Source organism: Mastacembelus armatus, chromosome 7 (genome assembly GCF_900324485.2).
Source record: "Mastacembelus armatus chromosome 7, fMasArm1.2, whole genome shotgun sequence".
Taxonomy (NCBI): Eukaryota; Metazoa; Chordata; class Actinopteri; order Synbranchiformes; family Mastacembelidae; genus Mastacembelus; species Mastacembelus armatus.
Window position 1 is genome coordinate 5,888,281 of NC_046639.1, and position 26,627 is coordinate 5,914,907.

Genomic DNA, 26,627 nt, shown 5'->3' on the forward strand with positions numbered 1-26,627 from the left:
CAGCTCCTGTTGTAGATCGTTCAAGTGCTCGTGTGCTTTTACTGTTGCACATAACCTATATACATTGAACTAAATATGTTTAATTGCATATATTATATCCCCATCTGTATGACATAGAGTAGAGATGAGTCTGGTTCTGCTGAGGTGGTTTGAGTTTTTGTTTTTGTGATTGTTTCTTCCTTTCATTAGAACTTATGGCCAGTTGAATTGTGGTGCTGCAAAAGTTATTTCACCAGAGAATGTGTTTTAAGCTGGAAAGGGAGATTCATGATTGATGTCATTATGTCTCAGAATAATAGCTTGGAGTTGCTTTTTTAAAACCCCAAACTTAACGAAGAATATGAGAGTTTGATCTAGAAATATTTTTCAAAAAATGTTATGTTTAAAGGAAGTCTGGGCTAAAGGACAGAGAAGACACATCTGGGAAACGTACAGTCATTATTACAGGATGTAAAATACTATTGCATTCTTTTTTCGTACCTTATTCCTTGATGTTAATATTGATGTAAATACAAATTTATATTTAAACATTACACTGTCTCTGCTGTCATTTTGCACATGCAAAGTATCAGTCGATCAGATTGAGCTTAAAAAAGCGAGACCTTCCTGTCTTGACTGGCTATTACCACATCCAGGCTGTAGCCTTTCGCTTTTCATGTGTTGTTTCTTCCCTGCGACTGGTGACCTCCCTGCCGTGTGAGCTGAAAAACACATGAAAAGATCTCCCACCCCCACGCCATTCCAGCTCTGCTGTTACTGTACCCAAACCTACAGAGCCCCGTCAGCTCATTCAAAGCTTTAAATAGCTTTTTCTTTACAGGCTTGAGTGTCACTGGTAATAAAATTACAGTGTCTGTCAGTTTAAAAGACTGGCTGCCAGATTTTACTGTGGGCTGACTTACTCAACCCTTCAGACTCTCCAATACACACAACCAACAAGAGGCTAGTTCTTTGTTTCACTTTTGTTTTATTGTAATGCAGTGAACATTTTATGCATTTTATGTGAAACAATCCTGCAGTGCTTGATTTTTATGAAGTAATAACTGTTTATTCTTTTTAGCAAACAGTGTTGCTTAAAAGACTCACAGTGTTGGTCCATCAGTTTAGTCCACAAGGAAATATCTCAATAACTATTCAGTGGATTTTCATGCAAATGGTACAGACATTAAAATGGTTCACATGAATCCTAATGGTGTAATTAGAATTGATATACCATGACGTTTCCTGTTGCACCACCATGACACTGAGAAATGTGGTTATAAGAAAATTGTCTTAAAGTCTGTTGGATGGTCAGAGTGAAATTCATGCAGGTCCCCCCTCACAATGAACTGAAGTAAAAACTAATAAATAACCTACTACATTTTTTATCATCTGGCTATATCATCAGGTCACTTTGTCCAGTACTTTGGTTCATTACTGCTAATAATATTCCCATTAGCTTGAGCTGCTGATTACCAAATGTGAGTGTTGATACAACATAAATAAAACCAGATCTTTTTAATGAACAACTAAATATAGGCTACAGTAAGTCATCCATTACTCCCGGATCTTGATGTTGGCAGATCCAAAGGTTGTTGATGTTGTAGGAGTTTAGAGTAAATCAAATAAATAACTTGAAACAAATTAATGATGAAGTCATACATTTAAAATGAGCCATCAGGTGTTTAAATCTAACTCGTAAGCTCAGCACAAAAATGCTCCAAATTACTGATCATTTTGCAAAATACCTGATTGTCCTGTAATCTCTTTTGGCTTGTTATCAACTGATTGTTTTGGTCCGCGCTGTCACAAATTTTAAAATTACAAAAAAATAAAAATTATATATAGTAGATGTATGGATGTAATTGTTAAATTTAGCTAAAGCAACAATTAACATTTAAAATAACATGATAATTATACAATTGTTTTTTATCAAAATTGCTCAATCACCCAGCCAAGTTACTCTCATACCTAGGGCTGTGGGACTGGGGTGGCTGGAGGCTGAACAGCTGCAGCTTTTGTGTCGTGCTGACTGTGCCAACAGGTTAGGACTGACTTATGTATGGACGACATTCAAAATGATGAATTATTTTGGCAGTTATAGCTGACACTTTGTGGTGCAACTTTTAATATACAGCACACTCATAGACCCATATCATGTATAATTTTCCTATGTCCTATGTCCCCTCCACTCCCCCAAGTGTCAAAAGACCAGACCAGCTGCTGTTGCGGAAGAAAATCAAAGCCTGGAGCAGAGTAAGACAGAGGAGCTGGTGGAAAATGCTGAGGAGCAGAGAAGATACAGCCGGCAAAGGTGTAACAGTGACAGCGCTTTGAAAGGCACAATGAGGTGGATGCACAGTACAGTGCACTGCAGGTGGTGTATTTATAGCATATCTGGAAAATTTAAACTGGGCAGGAGAAAGATTTGTTAAAAAAATTACCCTTTTCAGTCTAATGATTTGCTATCCAGTGTAGAATATTAAGAAGTACACAGCAGTTAGAAGAAAAAGAATGCATTACAGTAAACTATGGGTGTGTTGTGTAGGTGAAATATGATGAGCTTCTGCGGCGATGCCACCAAGCAACAGATGAACTCAGTCATAAAACTGTTCAGACATCCAACAGTCCCTTTGCGAGTATCCAGACCCGTCAACGTCTGTCCAGCTCAGCTGCTCTATCCAATCTGACAGTTTTTCTGGAAGATGGCCAGCAGCCTGAGTACAAAGCCCTCCTCAAGGAGATCTTCACCTGCATTCACAAAACCAAAGAGGACCTCAGTGAGAACAGGCAGCCAGTCAGAGGCAGTGATTCACAGGGTTCGGCCAAATGATTGCATTATTCTTCATCCTGGGCCTTGCGCTCATTTGTGTTTGTGAAAGATGTTGAGGAGAAACTTTGAGGTTGCTTTGTTATAAAAATATCCATGGGCTGCAGATGAAACAGGCACTCTGTCCCTATGTGTCTTAGATATACTGCAGTCCTCTTATCTGCTTTATTTTTGCTGTAGACTGAAAACATTTGATATCAAAAGATGGACATGAGACAAGAGATCAACATTTCAGCTTGTATTTCCAGGTATGTACATCTGGATTGGATACACTATACAGCAAAAGTCTTGAAACATGTAACTGACAGGTGTGTTTTGTTGCGAAGTGTGTCATTGACCATTCAAACAATAAATAGTGCTGAATGTCTTTGCCCAATTTCAGATTTGTGTTTTGCCTGCGCAGATTGCATTTATAGGTATAACCAACATGAAAACCACAGAGCTGTCTATATATATTTATTTTCCTGTTAGTGTTACAGCTTAGGCTGTATGTCAGTATAGAATCCATAACAGCTATGCATTTTTTAAGGATGAATCACAGTTTCTGCTTATATATTTTTCAGTAGTTTATGAAGGATTTAATGTTATTGTTTTTTTGTTGCTAAATATTAGGCACAGATAAGTCACGGTAAGTTACTCTAATTAAATGTTATGTTTTCTGTGGTTGTAAATATTCTCTCTGCTGGTAACTGTACTAGTACAGTACAGCAGTATTGCATCATTGTATGATCATTGGTGTCCTATGTGAAGACTAACATGTTTTTGTTTGCAACTAACTATTAAATGCTAGCGAGTATTGTGTCCAGCGTCTGAATTAACAATGCTGCAGAAAGCTTCATTTAATTTTTTTAGCATGCCTCCTAAAGCTTAATTGTAGCATCCTCCCTTCATTTGTGTAATCATAAAGTTTCTTCAATAGAAAAATAAAATGCACTGGCTATTATCTGAAAGTTGCGGTGTTTAGACCCAAAATCAAAAGATTTTTTTTGTTCTACAAAGCCCAGCTGTCTTCTCATTCCTCAAGAATTTTTTCATTGGTCCAGCAAACAATTAATGGCTCTTTTGTAATAAGTTTTTATATAACTGAGATTTTTCCACTCTTCTTTCAGCTAATTACAACTAAACTAAAATACCAAACCATACCTCACAACTTTGAAACAATCTCAGTTATTGTTTTACATTGGCCTAAGCTACTTTACATCATTAACAGAAATCCTACTAATTTTTATTAAAAGAGAACTGACATATTTTCTGGATCTGATGTATTTTTTATAGACCAGACGTATTTTTGGAGACTAGACGTTTTTTTCAGGACAACACGTTTTTCAAAGACTGGACATGTTTTTCAGTTGAGTTGTATTTTTCTGAGACCAGTCATATTTTTCAAGACCAATCATATTTTTCAGACAAGTCGTATTTTATTGGACCAGTTGTGTTTTATTTGACGAGTCATATTTTATTGGACCAATCGTATTTTATTCGACCAGTCATATTTTTTTGGACCCGTTGTATTTTATTAGACCACTCATATTTTATTTGACAAGTTGTTATTAGACCAGTCGTAAATTTCAGAGTCGAATCGTATTTTTCTGAGACCAGTCGTATTTTTCAGAGACAAATTGTATTTTTCTTGATCAGACTTATTTTTCATTTAAAAGAAGACATTTCAAGCTTTCTATGCATATATATTTCTCATTTTATGAGGCAAGTATTCACTGAGATTCTGGTTGTTTCATTTACGTGTCTGTGAAGAGAGATGACAGAGACAGAGAAGACAGAGAGCGCACCCTGTCTGCTTTCTTTATTTTACAAAAGTACAGAATTTTGTTATTATGAGTGTAAAAAACTACACTCTTTACAGATTCAAATGATATATTGCTCTTATCTGTATAATCAAAACTGACTAATTAAAGTTTGTTTTGGTGTTATCAGGAGAAGATGCCACAAAACACTCTGGTGTGTTTGTCGACCCCTGAGGGTTAATGGAAGGTGTTTCTAATGCACTATTTCGTCAAACTGTAGAATCAAAACCATCACTGAATCTTTGACTGAACTTAAATACAGTAAATAACAGACCAAACTATATAATTTATGTAAAGGTATTTATATGCCTTAGTTTTTTGTTATTTTTTTAATATAGAAAAACTTCCTATAGCGTCTCATATATTCATGTAAATCTGTTTTTAAATGGACGAGTATCCCAGTTATGATTGCGTTTTTGACATACACATTACATCTGATCAAATTCATAAAATTCCGTGATTACTAAATATTTTAAATTGGTTTAATTTAGTTTTTTTCCTGTTTTCTTAGAACCCTCAAAGAGGAGGAGCAGGTCCCATGAAGAAGTTCAGGCTGTGGAAAAGACTAGCTGTCTTTATAGAGTCTGGCAAAGTACCAGGAAAGTCACACTGTGTTGCCTGTATCAAGGCTTCTCCAAGGGCACTGAGAAACAGAACTTGCCATTAAGTTCTATATTAAAAATTGCATCACTGCTGTTCGCCATGAAAGAGCAAGGAGGAAATGAACACGAACTTAATTATGTTAAGGCATTTGCATTTTTCATTTGTTTGAAGCCTTATTGTTAAAATGTTAATGGCATTTGGCTTTTTTTTTCACTGTTCAGAAACTGACAAAATTCTGATTTTTGTTACAATTACATACAAATCTTTATACTGTGACCTTGTGTCAGAAACATGGCAGTTGGAGTGGTTTCCAATTTTTTCATTTTACATTTCAGAAACATGTCCAAGTCCATGTCCAAATAATGAAAGGTCTTTCTCTTATCAGGTGCTTTTTTTCTTTAAAAAATGTATTTTTCTGATGCACTGGAAATACTGTACATGGTACACTTGTAGTTGGTGGAAAGGTCCTCAGTTTTTTCACTCTTTTATAAAACAACTTTTGGCATGTTAGAGATCATTTAATAAACCAGTATTCAATTTTGAAATAATTTCATTTAAATGTACATACATACATATATATACAATCAAGTAGCATTCACAAAGGTGAAGCAACAGCAAATGAATATGCAAAGTAAAAAATAAATTTACATTTACACTATATAGTCAAATTACATTTTGGAAATAATGTTAAACATGTCTCTACTAAGAATCTTAACTGGTGCAGAGGCCAGAGAAGTCAGCCATTATTTTTATTACCTATTTAATTTTGTTTGCCCAACATTAATGTAATACTATATAGAACCAATTGTATTTTACACAAAAGACTAATGCTGGCAGTTTGGATCATGTAAGTGCTAATACAATGCGTTATTAACCTTTCAATCCAACATAGCTTATTTACATGTTTGTCGTGAGAAATGTGGTCCAGAATATATACATACATACATAACATGTCTGGTCCTCTGCAGGGACCAAAAGTCAGGTATGGTACGCATGGGGCAGCAGAAGTCAGGTCAAATATTTGTGGTGAGTGTTTCCATTTTTTAAGGTATTTTCATCATGGAAAAAATTAAACAAGAATTTAGCAGTTAAAATCACATTTCTAAACCATTCAAAAAGGGTCGATCCCACGAGGACTGTCCCAGTCATGGGGCCTCACCATGTATTAAAAACAGGTATTTGTGTGTGTGTGTGTGTGTGTGTGTGTGTGTGTGTAGGGTGGAGCAGGAGGCGGGATGCGCCAATGGAAAAGACGCACCGCTCGTCTATTGGACCAGACTCGGAGTGTGCGCACGCAAGACGCGCCTACCGAAGCTTGAAGACTTTGCTTTTTTTCCGGGACAGAAGACAAGAGGGTCCGAGACACCTGTCAGGAGAGCTACACGTCCAAATGGTGTGTGCGATGCGTCTGCAGGCTGCTGGTTTAGTCATGGACGCGCTGTTATCGTTATTATAGCCCCTCGCTGACTAAGGAGCGCAAAGTTATTCCGCTGCTGTCTTGTTTCTTTGTGTTTCTGTTTTGTTTGTTTTTTTAAGCCGCATGAGTTCACCGCTGTTTTTAGGTCAGCTGGTCGGGGTTCCGTTAGAAATAATGCACCCTACCATGGAGAAAGACACAACTTACACCAAGATCTTTGTCGGCGGCCTGCCTTATCACACCAACGACGCGTCACTTCGGAAATATTTCGAGACTTTCGGTGACATCGACGAGGCGGTGGTGATCACGGACAAACACACGGGAAAATCCAGAGGATACGGCTTTGTAAGTTAACCAACTGCCGTGTTTTCCGCTGAAGGCGAACACACAAAGTAAAAAATGTCTTTAATTAAGGTTTTTATCAGCCGCTCTGACTTTAATTGGACAGTCAGGGGGCTCAAAACACATTGCTGAGGCAGTCTATAATTAGTTTTAATCGATTTATCTTCATGGTTAATTGTATTTTTTGTTTTTTATCATCTCCTAGTTATTAGTCACCACAATCTCCTGAATGATTTTTTTTTTCTGGGCCTCGGAGGAAGCACACAGCCACTTTGTTCCAGCAGCTGCCATGTGCAGTGTGTCTGGTGGTGGCAGTCACATGCTTGAAGCATGAGTAGCAGGTTATTTCTTCTAAGTGTGTCATCAATTATCTCTGCCGTCCCCAAGTAGCTACAACTGAGACAGACACAGAGAAAGGACACACAGTGTGTCTGTGTGCAGCAACAAACACACACACACACACCATGAGAGATACACTTGAGTTGGTAATAAGCTGCTGCAGCTGTGGACAGATGTCTCTCTTTTTTCTGTTTGTGTGTGTGTGTGTGTGTGTGAGAGAGAGAGAGAAAGAGAGAGACAGACTGGGGGAGTCTTTGCTCATGGAGGTGTGACATGTCAGTTGGCTCTGCAAGATAAGGCTGCAGTAGTTTCATTTTGACTTCCTCCCTCACAACCCTTCCCCCCTCTGCCAGGACGGCTTTAGCTGTTTGAGTGGCTGTTTGTGAAGTTTGTGAGAGAGATAGAGACAGATACATAAGAAGAGGATTATTGTGTTCTGATGTGAAGCGGTCCAAATTATATCTGCCTCTGCATAGTCTGTGGGCCAATCAACTGGAGCAACCAGTGTGTGTGTGTATGTGTGTGTGTTTGTGTGTGTTTAGTTCTTTTTCTCCACTTTTGGGTGACACTTTCATTTCATCCCTGACTTCCCCATAACGGTCTTAATTCCCAACGGCAGCTTCTTGAACCCTAGTGATGTTAAACCATCCGCTGCCTCTGTTTGCATAAGAGTTCAGTCTGATGCTGTGGAACGAAAGCAAGCGTGAAGTGGAGTCGTCTCTAGCGTGTATGTACAGTAGCTGCACATCACCCCTTCCCACTGCTTTCTGCCCACTCCTCATCTCACACCCTTAAGGTAGAGTCCAGTATTTCATCCTTGGAAGCCCAGTGTTAAAAAAAACAAATCTTCCTCCTACATATCAGCCCACACCAGCCCCATCAACACAGCTGAAGCTCTGCTGGAAGCTTTTAAACACACTGATCTCTCGCATTGAATAGTGGAGTCAGTGTCTCCTCACACATTTAGCTAAAAGATTGAATCATTCGAGTAGAGACGAGGACAGCAGCTCCCTCAGGGTTGCACCGCTTTGGGTTTGTTGCTTCATTGGAGCGAACATGTTGGAGTCACTACATCCACATTTGATACTATAGAGACGCTTTCACATGATGCAATCACTGGCTTAAGGAGTTTACCAGAGGTATATTAATTAATAATGGGGCAGCATCAGGGTGCAGGAAGGTTCCACCGTCGAATCCTGTTCAACCCTGGGGCCCTTCTGTTTGGAGTTTCCATGTTCTCCATGTGTCTATGTGGGTTTTCTCTGGATATGCCTGCTTCCTCCCACAGTCCAAAGACATGCAGGTTGGGAGTTAGGTTTATTGGTGACTCTAGGTGTCAATGTGAGTTTGCGTGTCTGTCTCTTTGTGTCAGCACTGACAGTTAATCTGTCCAGGCTGTACTCCGCTTCTTGCCCAGTGTTTTCTGGAATTGGCTTCAGCCCTATTACCCTATAGGAAAAGTGGTAGATAATGGATGGATAGCTATTAATCAGTAATGCTGTGATACTGTCAACAGGTGACCATGGTGGACAGGGGGGCAGCTGAACGTGCATGCAAAGATGCAAACCCCATTATTGACGGCAGGAAGGCCAACGTAAACCTGGCATACCTGGGAGCGAAGCCTCGCAACTCACAGACAGGTAAGTGTGTTTGATTGCCACTAAACACACAGGAGCTGTAAACATTGTATCCTGGTTCCAAAAACCTGAGCATGAAAGATGAATGGATCGCTTGTTGATATTTTCCTGTTTCCTTTTTATGTTTTCCATTAAATTCATTTTTAGTTTTGGTCAAGACATAAATATGTGACATTAATTCAAATGGAAAGTGATAGGGATGATCAAAATGCTAAAATAAAGGGAAACACTGACTGTGGTAATGCAGATAAAAATGCATGTATGTAGTGTATATGCTTTTGTACTCCACCCCCACTCACCTTCACAGCGCACACCTGAAATATTGTCAGCTGTAGGTGTGATTGACAAACAACGGACAACAAGAACAACAACTCATACTGTGTGTGTCCTTATTCCTGGGCCAGCGCTGCAACACAGCTCTCCAAGCATGCAGCTGATGGGAGATGGCAGCGCTTGGTATTTTGTCATTGTGTGCGAGAGCAGACAGAGAATAGGAGAGAAAAGAGGGGATGGGACTGTTAACATCAAGAAATAACAGCAACTGTCTCCTCTTTGTGCTGGTGAGGAAAGATAATGTGCATTTAGATATAAGTGTGAACAAAAGAGGAAGGCTGATGCACCAATGGCAGTGCAGTAAAAGGAGGAATAACAAGAACTGAATAGCTGGTGAAATGTAGAAATGAAGTCAGAGGAGGGAAAGAGGAGGAGGAGGATAAATTTCTCCTTTGTTACTCAGCCTCAGCTGATTCCTGGTGAACTCTGGAGGCAGAGAGGTCACCGATGTTTGTGAGCAACAGAGTGCATCGTTATGTTTGTGTGTGTGTGTGTGTGTGTGTTTGTGCTGAGGGAATAACAGTCCATCTCCAATACCCATGTATACATGCTAGCATCTGAGACAAAGAAGCAGAGACAGAGGGAGAGAATTGGCTCTGTCCTTGTCTGTCTGTCTCTTTTATTGTTAAATATCCCTCCTCACCACTGTCTGCCTCTCTCTCTCCTTGTCTATGTTTGCAGGTCTCTCTGTTGGAGTTCAGCAAGTCCATCCTACGTGGGCTCAGAGGCAATATGGGTAAGATGGCAAAGAATCAATACCTCTAGTTCCACTGCTCTCTCACCTGCCTCCCCCTCAGAACACTACGTTTCACTTCTCCAAACGTCCTTGACATTTGTGAGCGCTCACTCCTGTTCTCCACTTGGGTTGTGGTAGTTAGTGGCACTCTGCAATGTGAGAGAAAGAAATAGCCCTGGTGATTGTCACAGCACAAACAATGTTGGTTTAAACTCTGTAGTGTTTCAAACGCACCTATAAGTGTACATTACATTTTGGTTTGTCTGCTGTTGTCTCAGCTTGGGCTTCAGTGAGACAATAAACCATGTAGTCAGACCTCCCTGCGTTTTCCTCTCTCCACACACATACACACACACACACACACGCACACACACACACACACACACACACACACATAAACATGGTGCTGCCATTATCTCTCATCTGTATTTCCCTTTTAGTGCACACAGAGATTGTTGCATCAACACTGAGCCTGATGATTTGCTGTAGGGTCGTGAGATGTGACGGTATATACCACGACATGATCTAAATCTGTCAACTGCCACATGTTTTGCCTTGTCATTTATGTTTCCAAACTGAGTGATGGAACGAGGCAAATCTAATGTGGATTTGTTCACTGTGGCTGATGGCTGTGCCCATAAATGGCAGGAAACTGAATATACATCACCTTGAGCTGTGGAATTTGGTTACAGCCATTTTTGATTATTGTCTTACATTGTATAGACGAAATAACGCATTAATGGAGAAAACATTTGGTAGACAAATCCATAATGAGAATATTCATTAGTTACAGTACTAAATGTGTAGGGTATTGTCAAAACAGTGTCTGGTTGTTTAACCAACACACAATCCCTTCATCAGGGTATTTACTATATCACATTATATATCAATATTGCAGCATAAAATTGCATCCATGATAAATAACTTTGCCCATATCGCTTACTCCAATGTGCCGGAGAGCTGAAGGGTAACAGTGGCATCACGAAAACTGCTGGTAGTTTGTCTGGAACTCAACTGGCTTGGAAACTCACTGTAATCCACATGTGACGGACGTTCTGCCTCCACTTCCAGCCTCCCTGAGCCTCAGTGGGAATTCAAAAGGAAACCTTAATGACTCAGTTCCTGACTGAAACATTGAGGATGATTCACTCCCGGGGCTGTTACAGACAGTAGACAGACACTGCAGGTCCAACCCAGCAGCTTGTTGTTGTGTAAGTTGAGCTGACTCTTCTGACAACACTTACTCAGGCTTGACTCAGATATTCATGTATCGCTGTTGCTTTGGTGATCTCAGATGAGGTTGTCAGCCAGCAGTACAGCTGTCTATGTATGTATGTATGTAGGTGTTCTGTTGACTTTGCAAATGTCATTCAAAACCGAATGCTAGTTATTATAGGACAAGAATGCTCTATTTTGTTGATAAAAACATGGCTATGTAAAAACATGTCCTTTGTTAACAAAATTAGATGTTTTACCAGCAGTATCTTCTATATTTAGAGTTTTTTTAAGCAATATGATGTAGAGGTTTGGAAAAGATCTCCTCACACTGACTTTCTTCAGGTTGACAAGTTCTGATCCTGCGGCTACAGTGAAGTCCATTAAAAACCTCAGCTGATCTGAGTGCTATTAATATTGCAGTCCTCAATTTCTGAATGAGTGATGGGGGATTTGAGGCTGACCCAGATGAGTCTATGAATGAGCGATGATGGGTTGATTGAAGTAGCCTGCAGAGAGGGCAGACATGCAGAGCAGGGGTAGTCTGCCATTTAATCTCTTCTTACAGGAAGAGTCACAGCTTTGACACCTCGCAGTCAAAAGAGGCAAACCAACACACCTTAAAAGGCAAACACACACAGAGGCTAGCACTTTGTTAATTAATGTAGAATACCCACACATTCACACATTCAAGCATTAAGATGATTGTAACAGCTGTGTGTTTAAGCAATCCATCTATTTTTTGCTTTTCTCTGTTCCAAATGAATCTCTTTGGGTTTTGAACTGTCTGTTGGACTCCACAAGGCTTTTGAGTCCTGTGGTGGGAATTATTTTTCCTGACATTTTAATCGTGAATCACTTAATCAAGACTATGATCTACAGATTAACTGGTAAAAACAATAATCACCCTTATTCCAGACAGCACAGCAACACAGGATACTGAGGAGATACTGAAAACACACAGCTAGGCACACCACCACGTCATTTTATTAAAAATTATTTCTAATTGTTTTACTGCAGATCTGCAATGAGCTGCTATAAAGTATTATGGTGTTATAGTTTTATTGACAACCCTGTAGTTAAAATTTAGAAAATTGCTAATTTTCCTTAAATATATTAAAGGTAATTTTAAACGCACCCTTGTGTGTAATATCAAATTGTCTTCTTACCAGGACAATGTCTACTTGTTAAGAAACAGTGGAGTGATAGTTTTCTGTTTGTGTTACGTGTTGGTGGAAAATGAAACAACAATGGCAGCAGTGATAGTGATTTGAGTTTCCTGTTGTGAGAAAGTGAATCTGCCGCACTCCGACCATAACATGATTGTCATTTTAAATTTGTGTGATTTAAGCAAACAAGACACAACAGCCTGAAAGGTGCTGGTTGGCCACTTTTGTTTGGTTTGGACTGAGCCCGGCTAGCTGTTTCCCCCTTTGCCGATCTTAATGTAACGTTAAGCAATGCAGCTGTGCTGTACTGAGATCTCCTGAGGTTAATGTTGTCACAGACATTGGTATTGGTTCTTCTTCAACATGTTTTTCCCTAAATAGACCAACATGTAATGTAGCTGAGGCAGATTTATGAACAACAGTTTTTTAAACAAAGATTTAAGTGTCCCCTTTTGAAACAGTAAGTTGATGAATGGGAGGGACACTGATTTATTGGGAACCCTCTTTTGGTTTAAGTCACCCAGATCACACCTTAGACAAAAACTGGATTTAATTTAAACCAAACAGCCTGTGGACCTTAAAATGTTCTTCAGCAAGGGGTGCATGTGTCCAGCTCAGATCTCTCTGCTGTGAGGCTAGATGTATCTTTGACATGATCAGTATGACTGCAGTCCCTTTTAACCATCTTTTGGCTACATGATGGGCTGTTTTTTATTTTAAGAACTACAAGAAGTAGCTCAAGCTTTAAACAGGCCTTGCAATTGATGAATAAGATGAGGCTTCTCAGTATTTCATTAAAAATGTTAGGAATTTAATCTGAATTTTTTACTTCAATGTGTCAAACTGACTGGAATCATTTTGTGCACGATGACACCAGGAATTGCTATCTTGCTAAAATTAATTGTTTTTGTTAACAGATACACACTAGGCATGCAGGGTCTACATATATAAATGTGCTATACATATTATAGCATAGTTGTTGGATATAAACTGATATTCAGAGTATGAACATGTTAAAGACAATAAAATGTATGAAACACGCCGGAAGATATATAGAAAGCTGTACTTACAATAATAAAGACATTGTATTTAAAGTGGCTCTGTCACAACTGGCTAATACTTGATTAATACAGTCAGTTATACCAATCTGACCAATGTGGTAGATTATGTTTCTGCAGTCCTGTAAATTATCACCAAATTCCAGAGTTTACCAAAGAAGTAATGGACAATTTTGGCCTTTTGTCACATTATTGTGGATATACTCATGACTAAGGACAAGTTCTGCTTAAAAGGCTCTTGACTGCAAGGAATAAAGCCACAACACCAATATAACTAAAGAAATATAGGTGGACTGTAAATGAAATAAACAGTATTTAATTGTTTTTTGTGGGGGCTAGATGAGATTATTGATACCACAGTCATGTCTTTATGCACAATTTGAAACTGGTGGTTAGCCAGCAGCTGGTGTAGCTTAATTCTGTCCAGAGATATGAGACTCCGCTGTCTAAAGCTCAGTATTTAACATAACCTGTTTGTTTAAAACAGTTTGTGTCATGATTGTCATTTCAAATTTGTGTGATTTAAGCAAACAAGACACAACAGCCTGAAAGGTGCTGGTAGGCTAGTTTTGTTTGGTTTGGACTGAGCCCGGCTATCTGTTTCCCCCTTTTGCTGATCTTAATGTAATGTTAAGCAAAGCAGCTGCTGGCCTGTTGCTTCATATTTAATGTGCAGATACAAAAACATTATCAATCTTCACAGTAGAAAAGCAAAGAAACCAAAGTAACCAAAATGTCTTAACTATTCCTTTAAAGATAAAAGCAAAAACTGTCTACAGCATTTTTACTGCTCCTGTTCACCCTCCATCTTCTGAGTACTCCCTGGGGGCTGAAGGGCCCTACACTCACACATGGTGTTTTACCTCAGCCTGCTAGACACACTCGCACAGTAAACAGCGAACAACAAAGATAAACTCAAACAAAGCAGAGCTCTGTCTGCTGCTTGGGCATATTTGTTTTAAGTTTTAAAAGCAGAGGAGGACAGGCTGATGCCAAATGTGGCTTTGAGGTACAGCTGAGTCGGTGGGGAGGACAGAGATGTTCTCATTTGAGAGAGGGAGTAGGCATCTGTCGCCCATGGCTCCCTGCTGTCTGCCTTTAGCACCCACTGTCAGCGTGGTTTCTTGGCAGAAGTGAGATTTTTTTTTTTTTTTTTAGAAACTCTCTGGTGTTTATTTTTTGAGAGAAAGAAAGGAGAGGAAGGAGATGGATGTGTGGTGAGATTGTTTAAGGTGGAGGGGCAGCAGTGTGTGTGTGTGTGTGTGTGTGGAGGGGTACTTCCTGTTGAAGCAGTGGAACGGGGGTGGGGGTAACAGCACACCTGTGGCCGGGTGTAGTTGTGGCTGGGTTCAGTGGAGCTTTAGGGCCGGTGGTAGACGTGACGCTGGTGCTGGTGTTTTTGTGTGTGAAATACATTTATGGTTGAGTGAAAAATGTTCCTCAGTGAATCATAAAACAGTCTCTGTGGGCGCCGCCATGCCGGCTACTGTACTCAATTCACATCCTCAACTCTCTGTACAGTACCTCACAAACTTTCTTCACTCGTACTGCTTTCACCTGCTTTCATACACCCTGTAAATTATCTTCCTTTCTCTCAGCCTGTAGTTATTAGTGTCTGTCTGCCGGGGGGGTTAGCTAGACGGCAAACCCTCAGGTGTATATTACTCACAGCCAGGGACCCAATTAGGAGAAGCACTTCTGTTGTATGAAAAACCAGATTTGAGAAAGAAAAAAATCCTTTTGGCAGCTTTTCATAGCACAGGAAGCTCTTGTTTTGCACAGTTAATAGATGAAACACATTTGATTATGCATTTCAGTTGTGATGCGCACTTAAAAACAAAACTCAGCTCCTGCTCCTGCTTTTGTTGGAGCTGTAAACTGATGTCGGTACACAAAAGTACACAAAAACATACAGATATAGATAGAGAGCAGCTTTAAACCAGCTGTGACAGAGCATTTTAGGCTCAGATAACACTTCCTCATATGTCATGTTGGTGAATGTGACGAGAGATGAAAGCGCTGTAGATAATCCATGTTTGACAAACAGCTGTTTATTCAAAACTGGATAAAAGTTGGTCTGAATCCAAGATTAGCATTTTTCTTTTTAGTTTCTTTTATGAGTTGTAATCTAAATCGGGTTAAATTGAAAGAGGGTTGGTGGGTTGTATTTTATTTACTTCACTGATTAGACTAGATGTTCCATGCTTTTAAGCTGCATATTTTATTGCATTTGAAAACTCTATATATGTGTTGTGATTCACCAGAGGAAACAATATTTGGACTTTTAGTGCAAATAGAAGTGACAGCTGTGATGGTGCTGGACACATCCTGAGCACAGCTGCTTTGTCTCACTGTAGAAACTGAATCTGTGTGCAGCTGCTTACTTTTCTTGTGGAAAATCATTTATGTTAACAGGCTACAGTAAGATCATAGTGTCACAGCCGATTTAAATCATCAATGGAGTTACTACTGTTGTGACGTGTAAATTGTGCATGTGTATCGATCCTGCTGGTGGACACAGACATTTAATAAAGTCGAAGAAAACTGTTATAGCGTGCCAGACGTCAGCAAGTGCCTCTCATATGTGAGGATTTGTTGTTCTACTGTTTTGCATCATTGTGACATAATGTGTATGACAAAACAAGAAGTCGCTGCAGGTTTCTAGAATCTAGACAGATTTTCACTATAAAAACCAGAATGATAAATCAGGGAAAATAACCATTAGTTGCAATGCAATGCATTAAAGGAATAGCCAATAAGAGGCAAGGATTCCTCTTAAATCTGCCCTATTTATTCTTAAAAATCTTTCCTAATATGTTATTATGCAAAAATATGGAGTTTTAAATTTCTTTTTAATGTTGACTTTGTTGTGTGAAAAAGAAAAACTTATTTATAGATGCAAATTGGAGGATATATTGATGGTACATTCTAAATTGGTTTACAATCATTTTTTCAAATCAAACAAGTAGTAAAACTGCCTTATTCTGAATTGTACATCCTGGTTTAAACTCACATACTATTCATTTAAATGCAACAGGTGAACTTGACATGGAAATTATTCTGACAGCAAAATATATTCATTTGCATGGTTTTCCTAGAGCATGACAGATACGACGGCTGATCCTTCAACAAAAAAAGAATTGCAAATGTTCTTTTTACTCAGTAAACCCTATATATTTCATCCCACTGTTTTGAGGAAAGACAGTGAGGGGGAGTGCAGCAGAGGAAGTTGGTTCTGAGGGAGTAACCCAGAGAGGGGAGGGAGACAGGAGTCAGTGGAGGTTATTCTGCTCTCATGGGTCTGTTAGTTAGCATACACCCATGCAGCTGCGCCAATTAGCCCTGCCATGCTTGAACCCACCACACACACACACACACACACACACACACACACACACACACACACTTCTCAAGGTCCTCTTCCAAGCTGCTTGTCTGACTACATGCAACCTGTTAGGCGTGTACATACATGTATTGTGGTTGTTACCTTCATGCGACCATGTCCACCTTTTCTTCACATGTGCTTTGTAGTTTATGTTGGTGTGTGAGGGTTTTCATGTCTGAATCCCTTGTGTGTGTGTGTGTGTGTGTGTGTGTATGTATATATGTATATATATATATATATATATATATATATACACATACACATACATACATACATACATACATATATATATATATATATATATATATATATATATATATATATATATATATATATATATATATATATATATATATATATATATATATATATATATATATATATATATATATATATACATATATACATACACACATACACACACACACACACACACACACACAATACGTATACATAAATGTGTGTATGAAAGCCAGCAATGATGCAGGCACGAGAAGGAGAAAGGCGAAGCCTGGCTCCCTCTCCTACGATGCCGCTGTCACATTCGATCAGTCAGGCCGGCGCAGGCAGGCAGCAGCACGCAGCCATGGGAATGACATTGCACTTCTGCTCTGGGAGACAGTGAGGGAGTCAACGAGGAACGATGGGATACAGAGGAGTGGGGAGGGGGTATTATTAGCTTCAGCTTTGTTTTGACTCTATAAGTTGTCGTTTGTAATCTGTCTGCAGATTTCAGATGTCACGGTGTTTTTTTTGAGGCCAGGCCTTCCTTTTTGCTGTGAGCAATACAGAGTTATACATGAACACACTGTTTTCCTCCACACATTTGGTTGTTGACATGATACAGGTAGATTTATGCATTTGCAGTTACATACCAAATTAAGATTCTCCATTAAAAGGAAATTATTATTATTATTATTAATAAACATTAAACATTATCAGTGGTTTATAACCTTTCTGGCTAGTGATACAAAGAAAGCACATTTGGTGCCTTTTGACAGCTTAACTTGTAGCTGCTTGAGGAGGAGCTACTTACCTTATTTACTTGCAAATTTATTTTCAAGGTTTTTTGGCATCAGGCACCTCCTATGGGTCACATTAGAGTCCCACAGGTGTCAAATGTAAGGATTCAATGTGTTATTTTATCTCACATAATAGTAAATTGAACATTCAATCACATTTTATTGCCACTTACGCTATGTGCAGCCACACCTATCTTTGTATAAAAACCGTTTCTACCCTAGAGCAAAATACATTTCTATTTTTTGTTATAACAGCTCCTTGTGGTGTTCCCCAGGACAACATGGGTTAGGGTTAAATAAATGTAAAGAAAAGTTAAGTAAGGGTAAATAAGTTTAAACTAAACTGTGTTCCTGTGTGTGTTGTGTATACTGATGAGTGTCTCAGTGTTTGTTGTGTAAGCGCACTTGCTCTCGCTCTGTTTAGGGGTAAGCAGCAGCAGCAGCAGACCACCTCTCACTCCTCTGATCACCTGCTTAGACTCAATGACAAGGTTACTGTCAGGTTAATGGGTTTGACTGTAGGCACTGATCCTGGAAGTGTAAGTGTTAAACACTGTCATGTTGTGTTGTTTTTACTTAAGCACAGGAGAGTAACCTACTTCCTCTGATATGATCACTGTTGCTGTTGCCAGATGTAACTGAGGCAGTTCTCGTTAAGTGGGCAGCCTCAGGCAAGGGCATGACTGAATACAGGAGGACAGTAGAGCGCCTATTTCTCTCATTATTGCTGTGGCCCAGAGTACCAACAATCTCATACACTGCATCTGTTATGGCAGGTTGTGTGTGTGTATGTGAGCTCACAGGCACTCAGTTCAGAGATCACTTTTTGGATTAAAAACCAATGATTTGTGTCAGACATACAACCGGTAGTGATTAAAAAAACAATTTCTTATTTAGTCTTTCATTTTTAAATGTGTGATATTTCATTTGGAACAAACGTTTTTTTTTTTTTTAACATTGTGCTAATTAAACTTAAACACAAGGGAGAAGATCTATTTTAAGGCAAGAGTGCTGCTAATTGCTCTTTAAAGAAGAGGAGGATGCTTTTGTAGGACTCAGGTTTTTTATATTCAGGGATAAAGAAAGGGAGCAGTAACTGATGAAGCAATTGTCTGTTTTTTATGTTAAATATACAAGTCTGACTGCATCTGTCTCTGGTTACCATTGTTCAATTGATGCAAGGTACACTGACTGGCCTCTCTGAACACATAAAAGTCAGATTTTTCTAAGACTGGATATTCAGACACAGATATGAATGTGGTCTAGCTGGTGGGTATGTGTTTTCTTTTTTGTTTTTTCATGAAACTGATCTAAACTTTTATTCTTGAGTTTCCATAACCACTACATTTTTAGTGGTATGTTCTTGTTCTATTTTTTTTTTTTTTTTTTTTTTTTTGGGCTTTTCTGCCTTTATTGATAGGACAGTGGAGAGAGAGAGGACATGCAGGTCGTTCACCTGCGTTCCCCTGCGTTCATGGACAGGCACGCTACCACTACACCACCAGCGGCCCCCTTTTCCTAACCTTTTAATACCATAGTACACTGTTACTGTCTTTTTTCCGTTTGTTTTTTTGCAACTTAACAACAGACAATATTAGACGACACCCGAATTACAAAAAATTCATTGTTGTTTCATCTCCAGTCAGGTGCCAAGTCATTCAAAGTTATAAAATCAACAACAAAAGCAACATCAGTAATAAGTGTTAGATGCTAAGTTCACTCTGGCCTTAACTCTTGTTCCTCTGTCTGTCAAGGCTTGCCCAGCAGTATGTCTACCCCCAGGCGTTTCTCCAGCCCAGCCTGGTGCTGCAGTCCCAGCTCAGCCCCACAGCAGCAGCACTGGCCTCCCCTTACCTGGACTACAGCTCCGCCTACAGCTACGCCCCCACAGGACTGGAGCAGTATCCCTACACCCCCTCACCATCGCCCTCTGCTGGCTACCTCAGCTACAGTTTCTCCCCAGGCGCACCTGTGCCCACTCTCACCGCATCCCCAACCCCTCCAGCTGCTGTCCACCCTCCTTTGGCTGCACTCACCGCTGTGTCGGCCACCCCACAGGCCTTCCTCCACTACCCTCTGCACCAGCCCGATCGCATGCAGTGAGCAGCTCTGAACAGAGCTGGAGCTGCTGAACAATGACTGTTGACCTGTGGCATCATCAGGATGAAACTGTGTGATGTAATCAAAAGGGCTTTTAGAAAGCACTCTTTTGTTTTTTTTTATATATTATTGTTGTAAGAAATGTTTTATTGCCATTGTCATCAGCATTTGATCTGAATGTTTTTCAAAAGTGACAGAAGTCAGGAACAGAAACTAGATGACTCGTAAATTTCTGGACATTTCTCTGTTACCACTAACCTTCAGTGCAGAGGTTGGAGGCAGTCTCACTGCTGCAGAGTGCATGGGTAAAGACAATGAAAAATATGTCTGACATGATGCTGCAGCTGCAGTTTCTCCAAAGGTCCTGAGCTAAATGCTGGATATAAGCCAAGCTGGGAGCCAGTTCCTCTTTCAGAAACACAGGTCCGATTATCTCCTCGTCAAGGTTACGTTTCGGTCTGTGGCCTTTGAGAACCTCACTCTCCATATCTGGTTCTGTTTCATTTTTATTAGTCTCCCTTCTCAAACAAACAAAGCTTTATTGTACTCAGTTTTGTTCCTTTTCTCAACTGCTGGGAGGTTATTACACAATGATAATCACATTTTAACAGAATATGCAATTATGATGATAAAGGAATGGCATGAATAAGGTAAACAACACTGGTATATTGTTTTTATATTGCTATAGCTAGAATACTACTCAGAGAAAGACTTTGTTAACACAATAATCACATGAAATTCCTGAAGCCGCTTATTAGGATATTTGTGACCTGTAACCTCTGGAGCAAGAGAGTCTGGGTTTTGAGTTCTGTGATACTTAATTTCATAGCTGTCAATACATATCAACTAAATCTGTTTGGATGTAGGTGTCAGTAAGTACATCTTGTTGCTGAATGTGTGAGCGAGTGTATTTGATGTCTTACAGTGTGTGTGTGATTGAGAGAGAGCTAGAGCGATGCAGTGTACGCCAGTGTCAGGACCAAGCTCCTTTTCCAGCCCATTGTACTGGTCAGAGTTGTTTCTTTGTTTCTCTTCCCAGCTGCAGAATGCAGACAGCTTTAGCGATGATACTGGAGTCTCTCGGTGCTGTGGCACCACCTTGGTAGTCATAAACCAAGCCAAACATTACATTTAAAACAAATATGCAAAAAAATGAATATTTCTAATAATGATAATAATAAAATACAACTGCTATTGTTTTCTGAGTGTGATCAAATACCAGAGATTTGGTTAATACCTTCGACAAGCAGCTGCTACATGACTCTGGCAAGAACCTCTATTGTAAGTCACAGAAATACTGAGTCACTTATACACTTATGGGGTCATATGGGGTAAATGACTCAAGAAAGCTCATTTGCTTTCTTGTCAAGAGTTAGATGAGAAGCTCTGACTCTAGAAGCTCCACCAATTAACTTCTGTTTTATTCGTACCTTTGTGTAAAAACAAGCAGTGGGTTTATGGGGGTTTTATGTGTCAGACTATTTTTTTAATCTGGGAGCAATTACTTCCTTTCTGCTTGTTGCCTGGCAACTACTCCTGGCCAAAACACATCCAATACATAAACTACCACAGAAAATATTATATATACTGTATATAAATACAAAAATAATGAGATTTAGGTGGCAATTGCCCAGACACCTCTTTCCCCAGCTGCCGGCTGTTGCTTCATATTTACTCTATTGGACATATTACTGGTATTGATCTCATATAATTCTCCGCAAGCAAGCAAATAAGTACATACTCCAGCAGTTGAGGTCTTTTGAATAATGTACTGCTGTATTTGGCTACAAAGATCTATTCTCTGTTACTTTAGAATAAGTTAGACTTTTTTTTAATGATTTTTTCACCAACAGACAAATGAAGAATATCACCAGACTTATCCTGTAACTGTCTTTTTGTCAGGACTCTGGAGGGGAAGCTCTCCTATAGTTTGTCAGCTGTGCACGGAATGGAGTGGAATATCTCCCTATATATCTCAAATTAATGTAACACTATTAACTATAGCCTTTTATGATTTATTATCTTTTTTTGCCCAAATATCATGCAGTTTCCATCAACTAATTGTAATTTTTGATCTGAGAGTCATGTGCTTTTTTGCCATCTTCTGGCCAAAATCATTTATTGCAGTTAACAGTATCCTCCATGACAACATGCTGCATAAAGTGCTAAATTACCAAAATGACCCAAACCTTATATCAACATTTTATATTTATCTTGAAATTTTATTGAAACACATGCTTCAAACACAAGTGTTCCCAGTAAGGATCAAATAATAAAAGGAGACTCAATGGAAAGTTTATACAGCCGATCTGCAGCAAACAGACCAACAATCAAAGTGTGGAATAAAACAAAAAAGCAGATGGTTTATGTAAAAATGAATATCATAGCAAATGCTACAGTGAGGGGAGGAGAATTGATTGTGTCTTCAAAATCGATGACATCACCACAATTCTGCAGATCGCTTATCTGCAATCACACACATACACACATATACACACTCACTTTCAAACACACTCATACATAAGGGCAGGCACACACACAAGTGTGCGCTCACTCTCATGCGCACAAAACACAAATCCACAAATAAAACGTAGTGATTGAAAATTGTGAAACCCTGGTATAATCTAATGGTATTGTACATCCATGTCTTGTGTCTGAAGTCCAGAAAACAAAATGAACCTAAAAAAGAACTAAAATGGAGAGCAACTTAGGTGAATAATGAAAAGCATGCCCTATCTTCACTGGTCTAACCCAACTTGAAATGACACAAACCCAGAGAATTGCCCTCTCTGCCCTACCCAAATCCCAATCCCCTCCCTCCACTCCACCTCCCCCATGCCCTCTTCTCATATCATACCCACATCCCCACCTCAGCCTTCTCCTGACCTGACCTATCTTTTCAATAACCTCCTCCCCAAATCCCTTGGCTTGATTTTAGGTTTCCCACACTCATTTGCATTGCAGATGAAGACCAGGCTGGGAGGAGGAAGCAGGAGGGTGGGGGAGATGAGGGGGCTGCTTGTTTAGGTTCTAATAACCATTTATGAAAACACAGTGTCCAGTTCAGAATACAGAATAATGACGGGGAGGTGGAGGAGTTGTGTGTTGAGGTTGAAGGTTGTGATCCTGCATGTACGTCTGTCGAGCGGCACTGGGAGAATCATAAACATGTTAGTCTGCAGGTGAGTATTTGGTTAGTTTTGTGCGATGGAGAGTGAAGGAAGGGGCAGTGTAGGTGGGCTTGGTCTAACTTAGGACCTTGTCCCTCATCCCTGGCCCCAGTCAGTAAAGAGGGCAGCTTTAAAGGGCTTGCGTCTTGAGCTCGATGGGCTCCCCGCGGGTGTCTTGCTGGGTCTCGCTGTCAGATGATCGACTACCCTTTAGTATGGCCAAGCGCTCAGACAGACCCCTCATGCGTGGGAACAGCATGAAATCATACAGGAGGGCGCCCATGGCACCTCCTATCATGGGTCCGACCCAGTACACCTGTCGATAACAAATATCAGTTGTAACATTTTTCAGTGCATAGAGTATTCAGTCATTTATGTTTCCTGCCAGGAAAGCTGGGGGAAGGACAGATCCGTTTGGTTTGATTTCAGGTCTTACCCAGTGGTTGATGAAATTCCTCAAGAGCACAGCCGGAGCAAAGGACCGAGCAGGATTCATTCCGGCTCCAGTGTAGTGCATCTGAAACACAAAGCATTTACTACATTGTGCTGTAAAATGTGTGTCTTTAGTTGTGTGTATCTGGTTTGTTCATGTTTTCTCCTCTGTCTCACCCCCATGAGATGCCCAATGGTCACAGAGAAGCCAATAGAGAGGGCAGCAGAACCCAGACGTCCGTTTCTCCTCTCATCAGTCACAGCAAAAATGCACACCACAAGTTGCATGGTGAGGAAAACCTCCACAGTAGTGGCCATTCCCAGGCTTATGCCAGGCTGTAACTGGAAACACACAGATGGGCAATATATATACATTTACATATATATATATTTATATATATATACATACACAGGATTTGTTTTTTCACAATATTTAACCCTTGTTTTTTGGGCTAACAAACAAAATGTACTGAACTAAATGTGAACTGATACCACTAGTGGATTCTCATTTACCAATTTCACCAAATTTCTGTCTAAATTCGTGACCTTATATATGTATATGATTACTTGATTAAATCAACCTATTCATAATCTTATACTTCCCCTTTCCACCATATTACCATACTTATTTTCTGAAACACAACATATAAGGCCCTTACTGTGTTCAGTGCCATGTTGCCCTTCATGTTGCCAGGTGTGACCCCATATAGCACAGCGGCCCCAGCTACAGCACCCAGGCATTGAGCTGCTATGTAAAAAATGGCACGGAAAACAGACATCTGTGAGCCAACAAGGTAGGCAAAGGTGACAGCAGGGTTGATGTGGCCGCCACTGATGTGGCCAATGGACTGGATGAGGGTGGCAGCTGCCAGCCCGAAGCACAGGGCCACATAAAGAACATGATGAGGCCCAGGGGTCCAGCGAAGGGCAGCACCCATGCCAAAAAATACAAAGAACATGGTCCCAAAGAACTCTGCAAAGACTGCCCGCCAAAAATTCATGGACCGGAACTCCCACATGGTGACTGTTTACTTGAGGCTCTCCACCAGATGAAGAAGAGTTTAAAAAATAAATCAGAGTGAGTCTAGAAAAGGTTACCTTTTCCTCTTCAAATGCCAAAAATAATGAAAATGATGTCCTTTGTGCAGTCAGCTAACTCAGCTGACCAAAAAAAGCTGGGGAGTCAAAGACAAAAAAGGATTTCAGAACGTCAACAGGCGCATCCACTTAACAGGGTCTTCAGGGGTCAACAGGGTCTTCACAAAGCTGAGAACTGGGTTGGTAAAGTCAAATCAGCTGCTGCCTCTATCCACCTGTTTCAAAGACATAGGTGTAAGATTATATAGGTGTGTAGGTGGAGATCTCAGATGGGATGAGTTGTCAAGAGGAGGTGGGCATCAATGCTAAAGGGGGGTTTTTAAAGCAGAGGGATAAACAGAGTGTCTGGTAAACCTTTTAGCCTCTATGACAGAGGGAATAGGGCCAGGCAGGGGCTTTATAATAGCCCCTCAGGGGCCCCAGGTGACGCCATAATCCCCCTGTATGGCCAAGGGCGGGGGGTAGCAGTACTGGACATCCTAACTCAAACAAACCTAACTCCTTTATAGCCCTCAACCCCCCAATAACAAATGAAGACCAAAAGAGAGACAGAGTATCTGAGAAGAGAAAGAAATAAAGCAAGATTGAATAAATCTATGAGACATTTAGAGACAGCAGGAAGGACTGTATCTTATACGCAACAGGGAGGTAGAGCCACGGTGAAGAGCATCTACAGCTGAGAGGAGAAAGTTTTCTTTGGGGCATATGTCATCTGTTGACATATCCTAACTGTCATATCAGGAGACACAAATGCTGATAGACAAGGACAGAAAACACACATGCAGGCACAAAGACATGAACACAACATACACACACACACACTCGTATGTAGATAATACAGATGGGGCCTCAGACGGAAGTGCCCAAAGCTAATAATGCTGAACTGACCCGTGCACTGAAATGCCTGACCCTGTGAAACTATTGTCAGTAAAGACAAAAAATAAATATTAAACTGTGGCACTGAAGCCACATCTAGCAAAGACGAGCTTTAAATGTGAAATGTTTAAAACTGTGGCTAAATTCTGAAAATGTAGCTAACATTCAGGATCACATTTTCTTCATTTATTCAAGTCTCGCTGTGGTGGCAGGGGTCATTGCTGAGGCCTGAGGATTATGAACACTAAACCTGAACTTGATACTGATTGAAAGCTCAGAGCCTTCACTGCACTGCGGCACAGACAACACCATGTGGTGGAGATATGAAAAAGGTTGAGAATAAGTAATTCTGTCTAATGTGGGAAAGGAGTGCCACAAGCAATGAACCAACAATAATTCATATAACACAGTGGATTGTGTTGTCTGTTTTTAAAGGGGCATCTAGGAGTTGCTTTGCATAGGTTTGCAATATGTGAAAGTGAGTGTTTGCTTGTAGGTGTGTGTACGTATTGCTGGAGGATGTACGACTAAAGACCTGAATGTTCTCTCTGTGTTCGGAGCCGGGGTGCACTGGGGATGTGGTGGGACGGTGGGGTTACTGTGAAGCACAGGGGCAACGCGCTGACCAGTTGAGAGCAATCGCTGTTGAGGGGATGATGGGGGTGATGAGGAGGAGGAGGAGGGGGGGCGATGAATGCAGAACGCTGAGCTTGTCGTTTTAACTCCCTTTTACACATGTTAGAAAGAACACACACAATGCAAAATGCTGGCGACACTGTGGCAGTTATAGCATATTGTGCACATTGTGTGTCTGTGTAGTTTATTGTACTATTGGTCACTGTGTGCATATTTGAGTGTGTACATTGTGCATATGTGTATTCAGTGTAATCACACTGATATGTGTTTAAAATGGAGGGAGTGTTGGAATTTAATAAGATAAATTACAGTGAATGAAAAATCCCCAAAATAAAATGAATAAAAGAGATAAGAGAGAACAGAGATAAAGTACAACATGTATAGAAATATATTGTGGAGTTGTGTTAAATGCTGACTTACAGATTTGAAGTACAATATGTTCATAATT

At 40.1% G+C, this 26,627-nt stretch overlaps 2 protein-coding genes across 4 annotated transcripts; one reads left to right on the plus strand and one right to left on the minus strand.

Annotated features, from left to right (window-relative positions):
* Positions 1–6,449: 6,449 nt before the first annotated feature.
* rbm38 (RNA binding motif protein 38) lies at positions 6,450–21,842 on the plus strand. Of its 3 annotated transcripts, none has more exons than XM_026331368.2 (5): positions 6,450–6,607; positions 6,777–6,976; positions 8,829–8,952; positions 9,964–10,018; positions 19,622–21,842. In XM_026331368.2, exons 2-5 carry the CDS (start codon positions 6,806–6,808, stop codon positions 19,968–19,970), a joined length of 699 nt encoding a protein of 232 aa, XP_026187153.1. In that variant the 5' UTR covers positions 6,450–6,607; positions 6,777–6,805; the 3' UTR covers positions 19,971–21,842. The 3 variants fall into 3 exon arrangements, with proteins under 3 accessions (XP_026187153.1, XP_026187152.1, XP_026187151.1); XM_026331367.2 differs by having other exon boundaries at positions 6,468–6,607; positions 6,751–6,976; XM_026331366.2 differs by having other exon boundaries at positions 6,497–6,976.
* A 1,425-nt stretch (positions 21,843–23,267) lies between these two features.
* On the minus strand, positions 23,268–24,588 carry LOC113145043 (lens fiber major intrinsic protein-like). The gene is made up of 4 exons (XM_026331369.2): positions 24,229–24,588; positions 23,747–23,911; positions 23,574–23,654; positions 23,268–23,453 (listed from the first exon to the last, which is right to left on the minus strand). The coding sequence occupies exons 1-4, from the start codon at positions 24,586–24,588 to the stop codon at positions 23,268–23,270; spliced, it is 792 nt and encodes a 263-aa protein (XP_026187154.1).
* Positions 24,589–26,627: the final 2,039 nt, after the last annotated feature.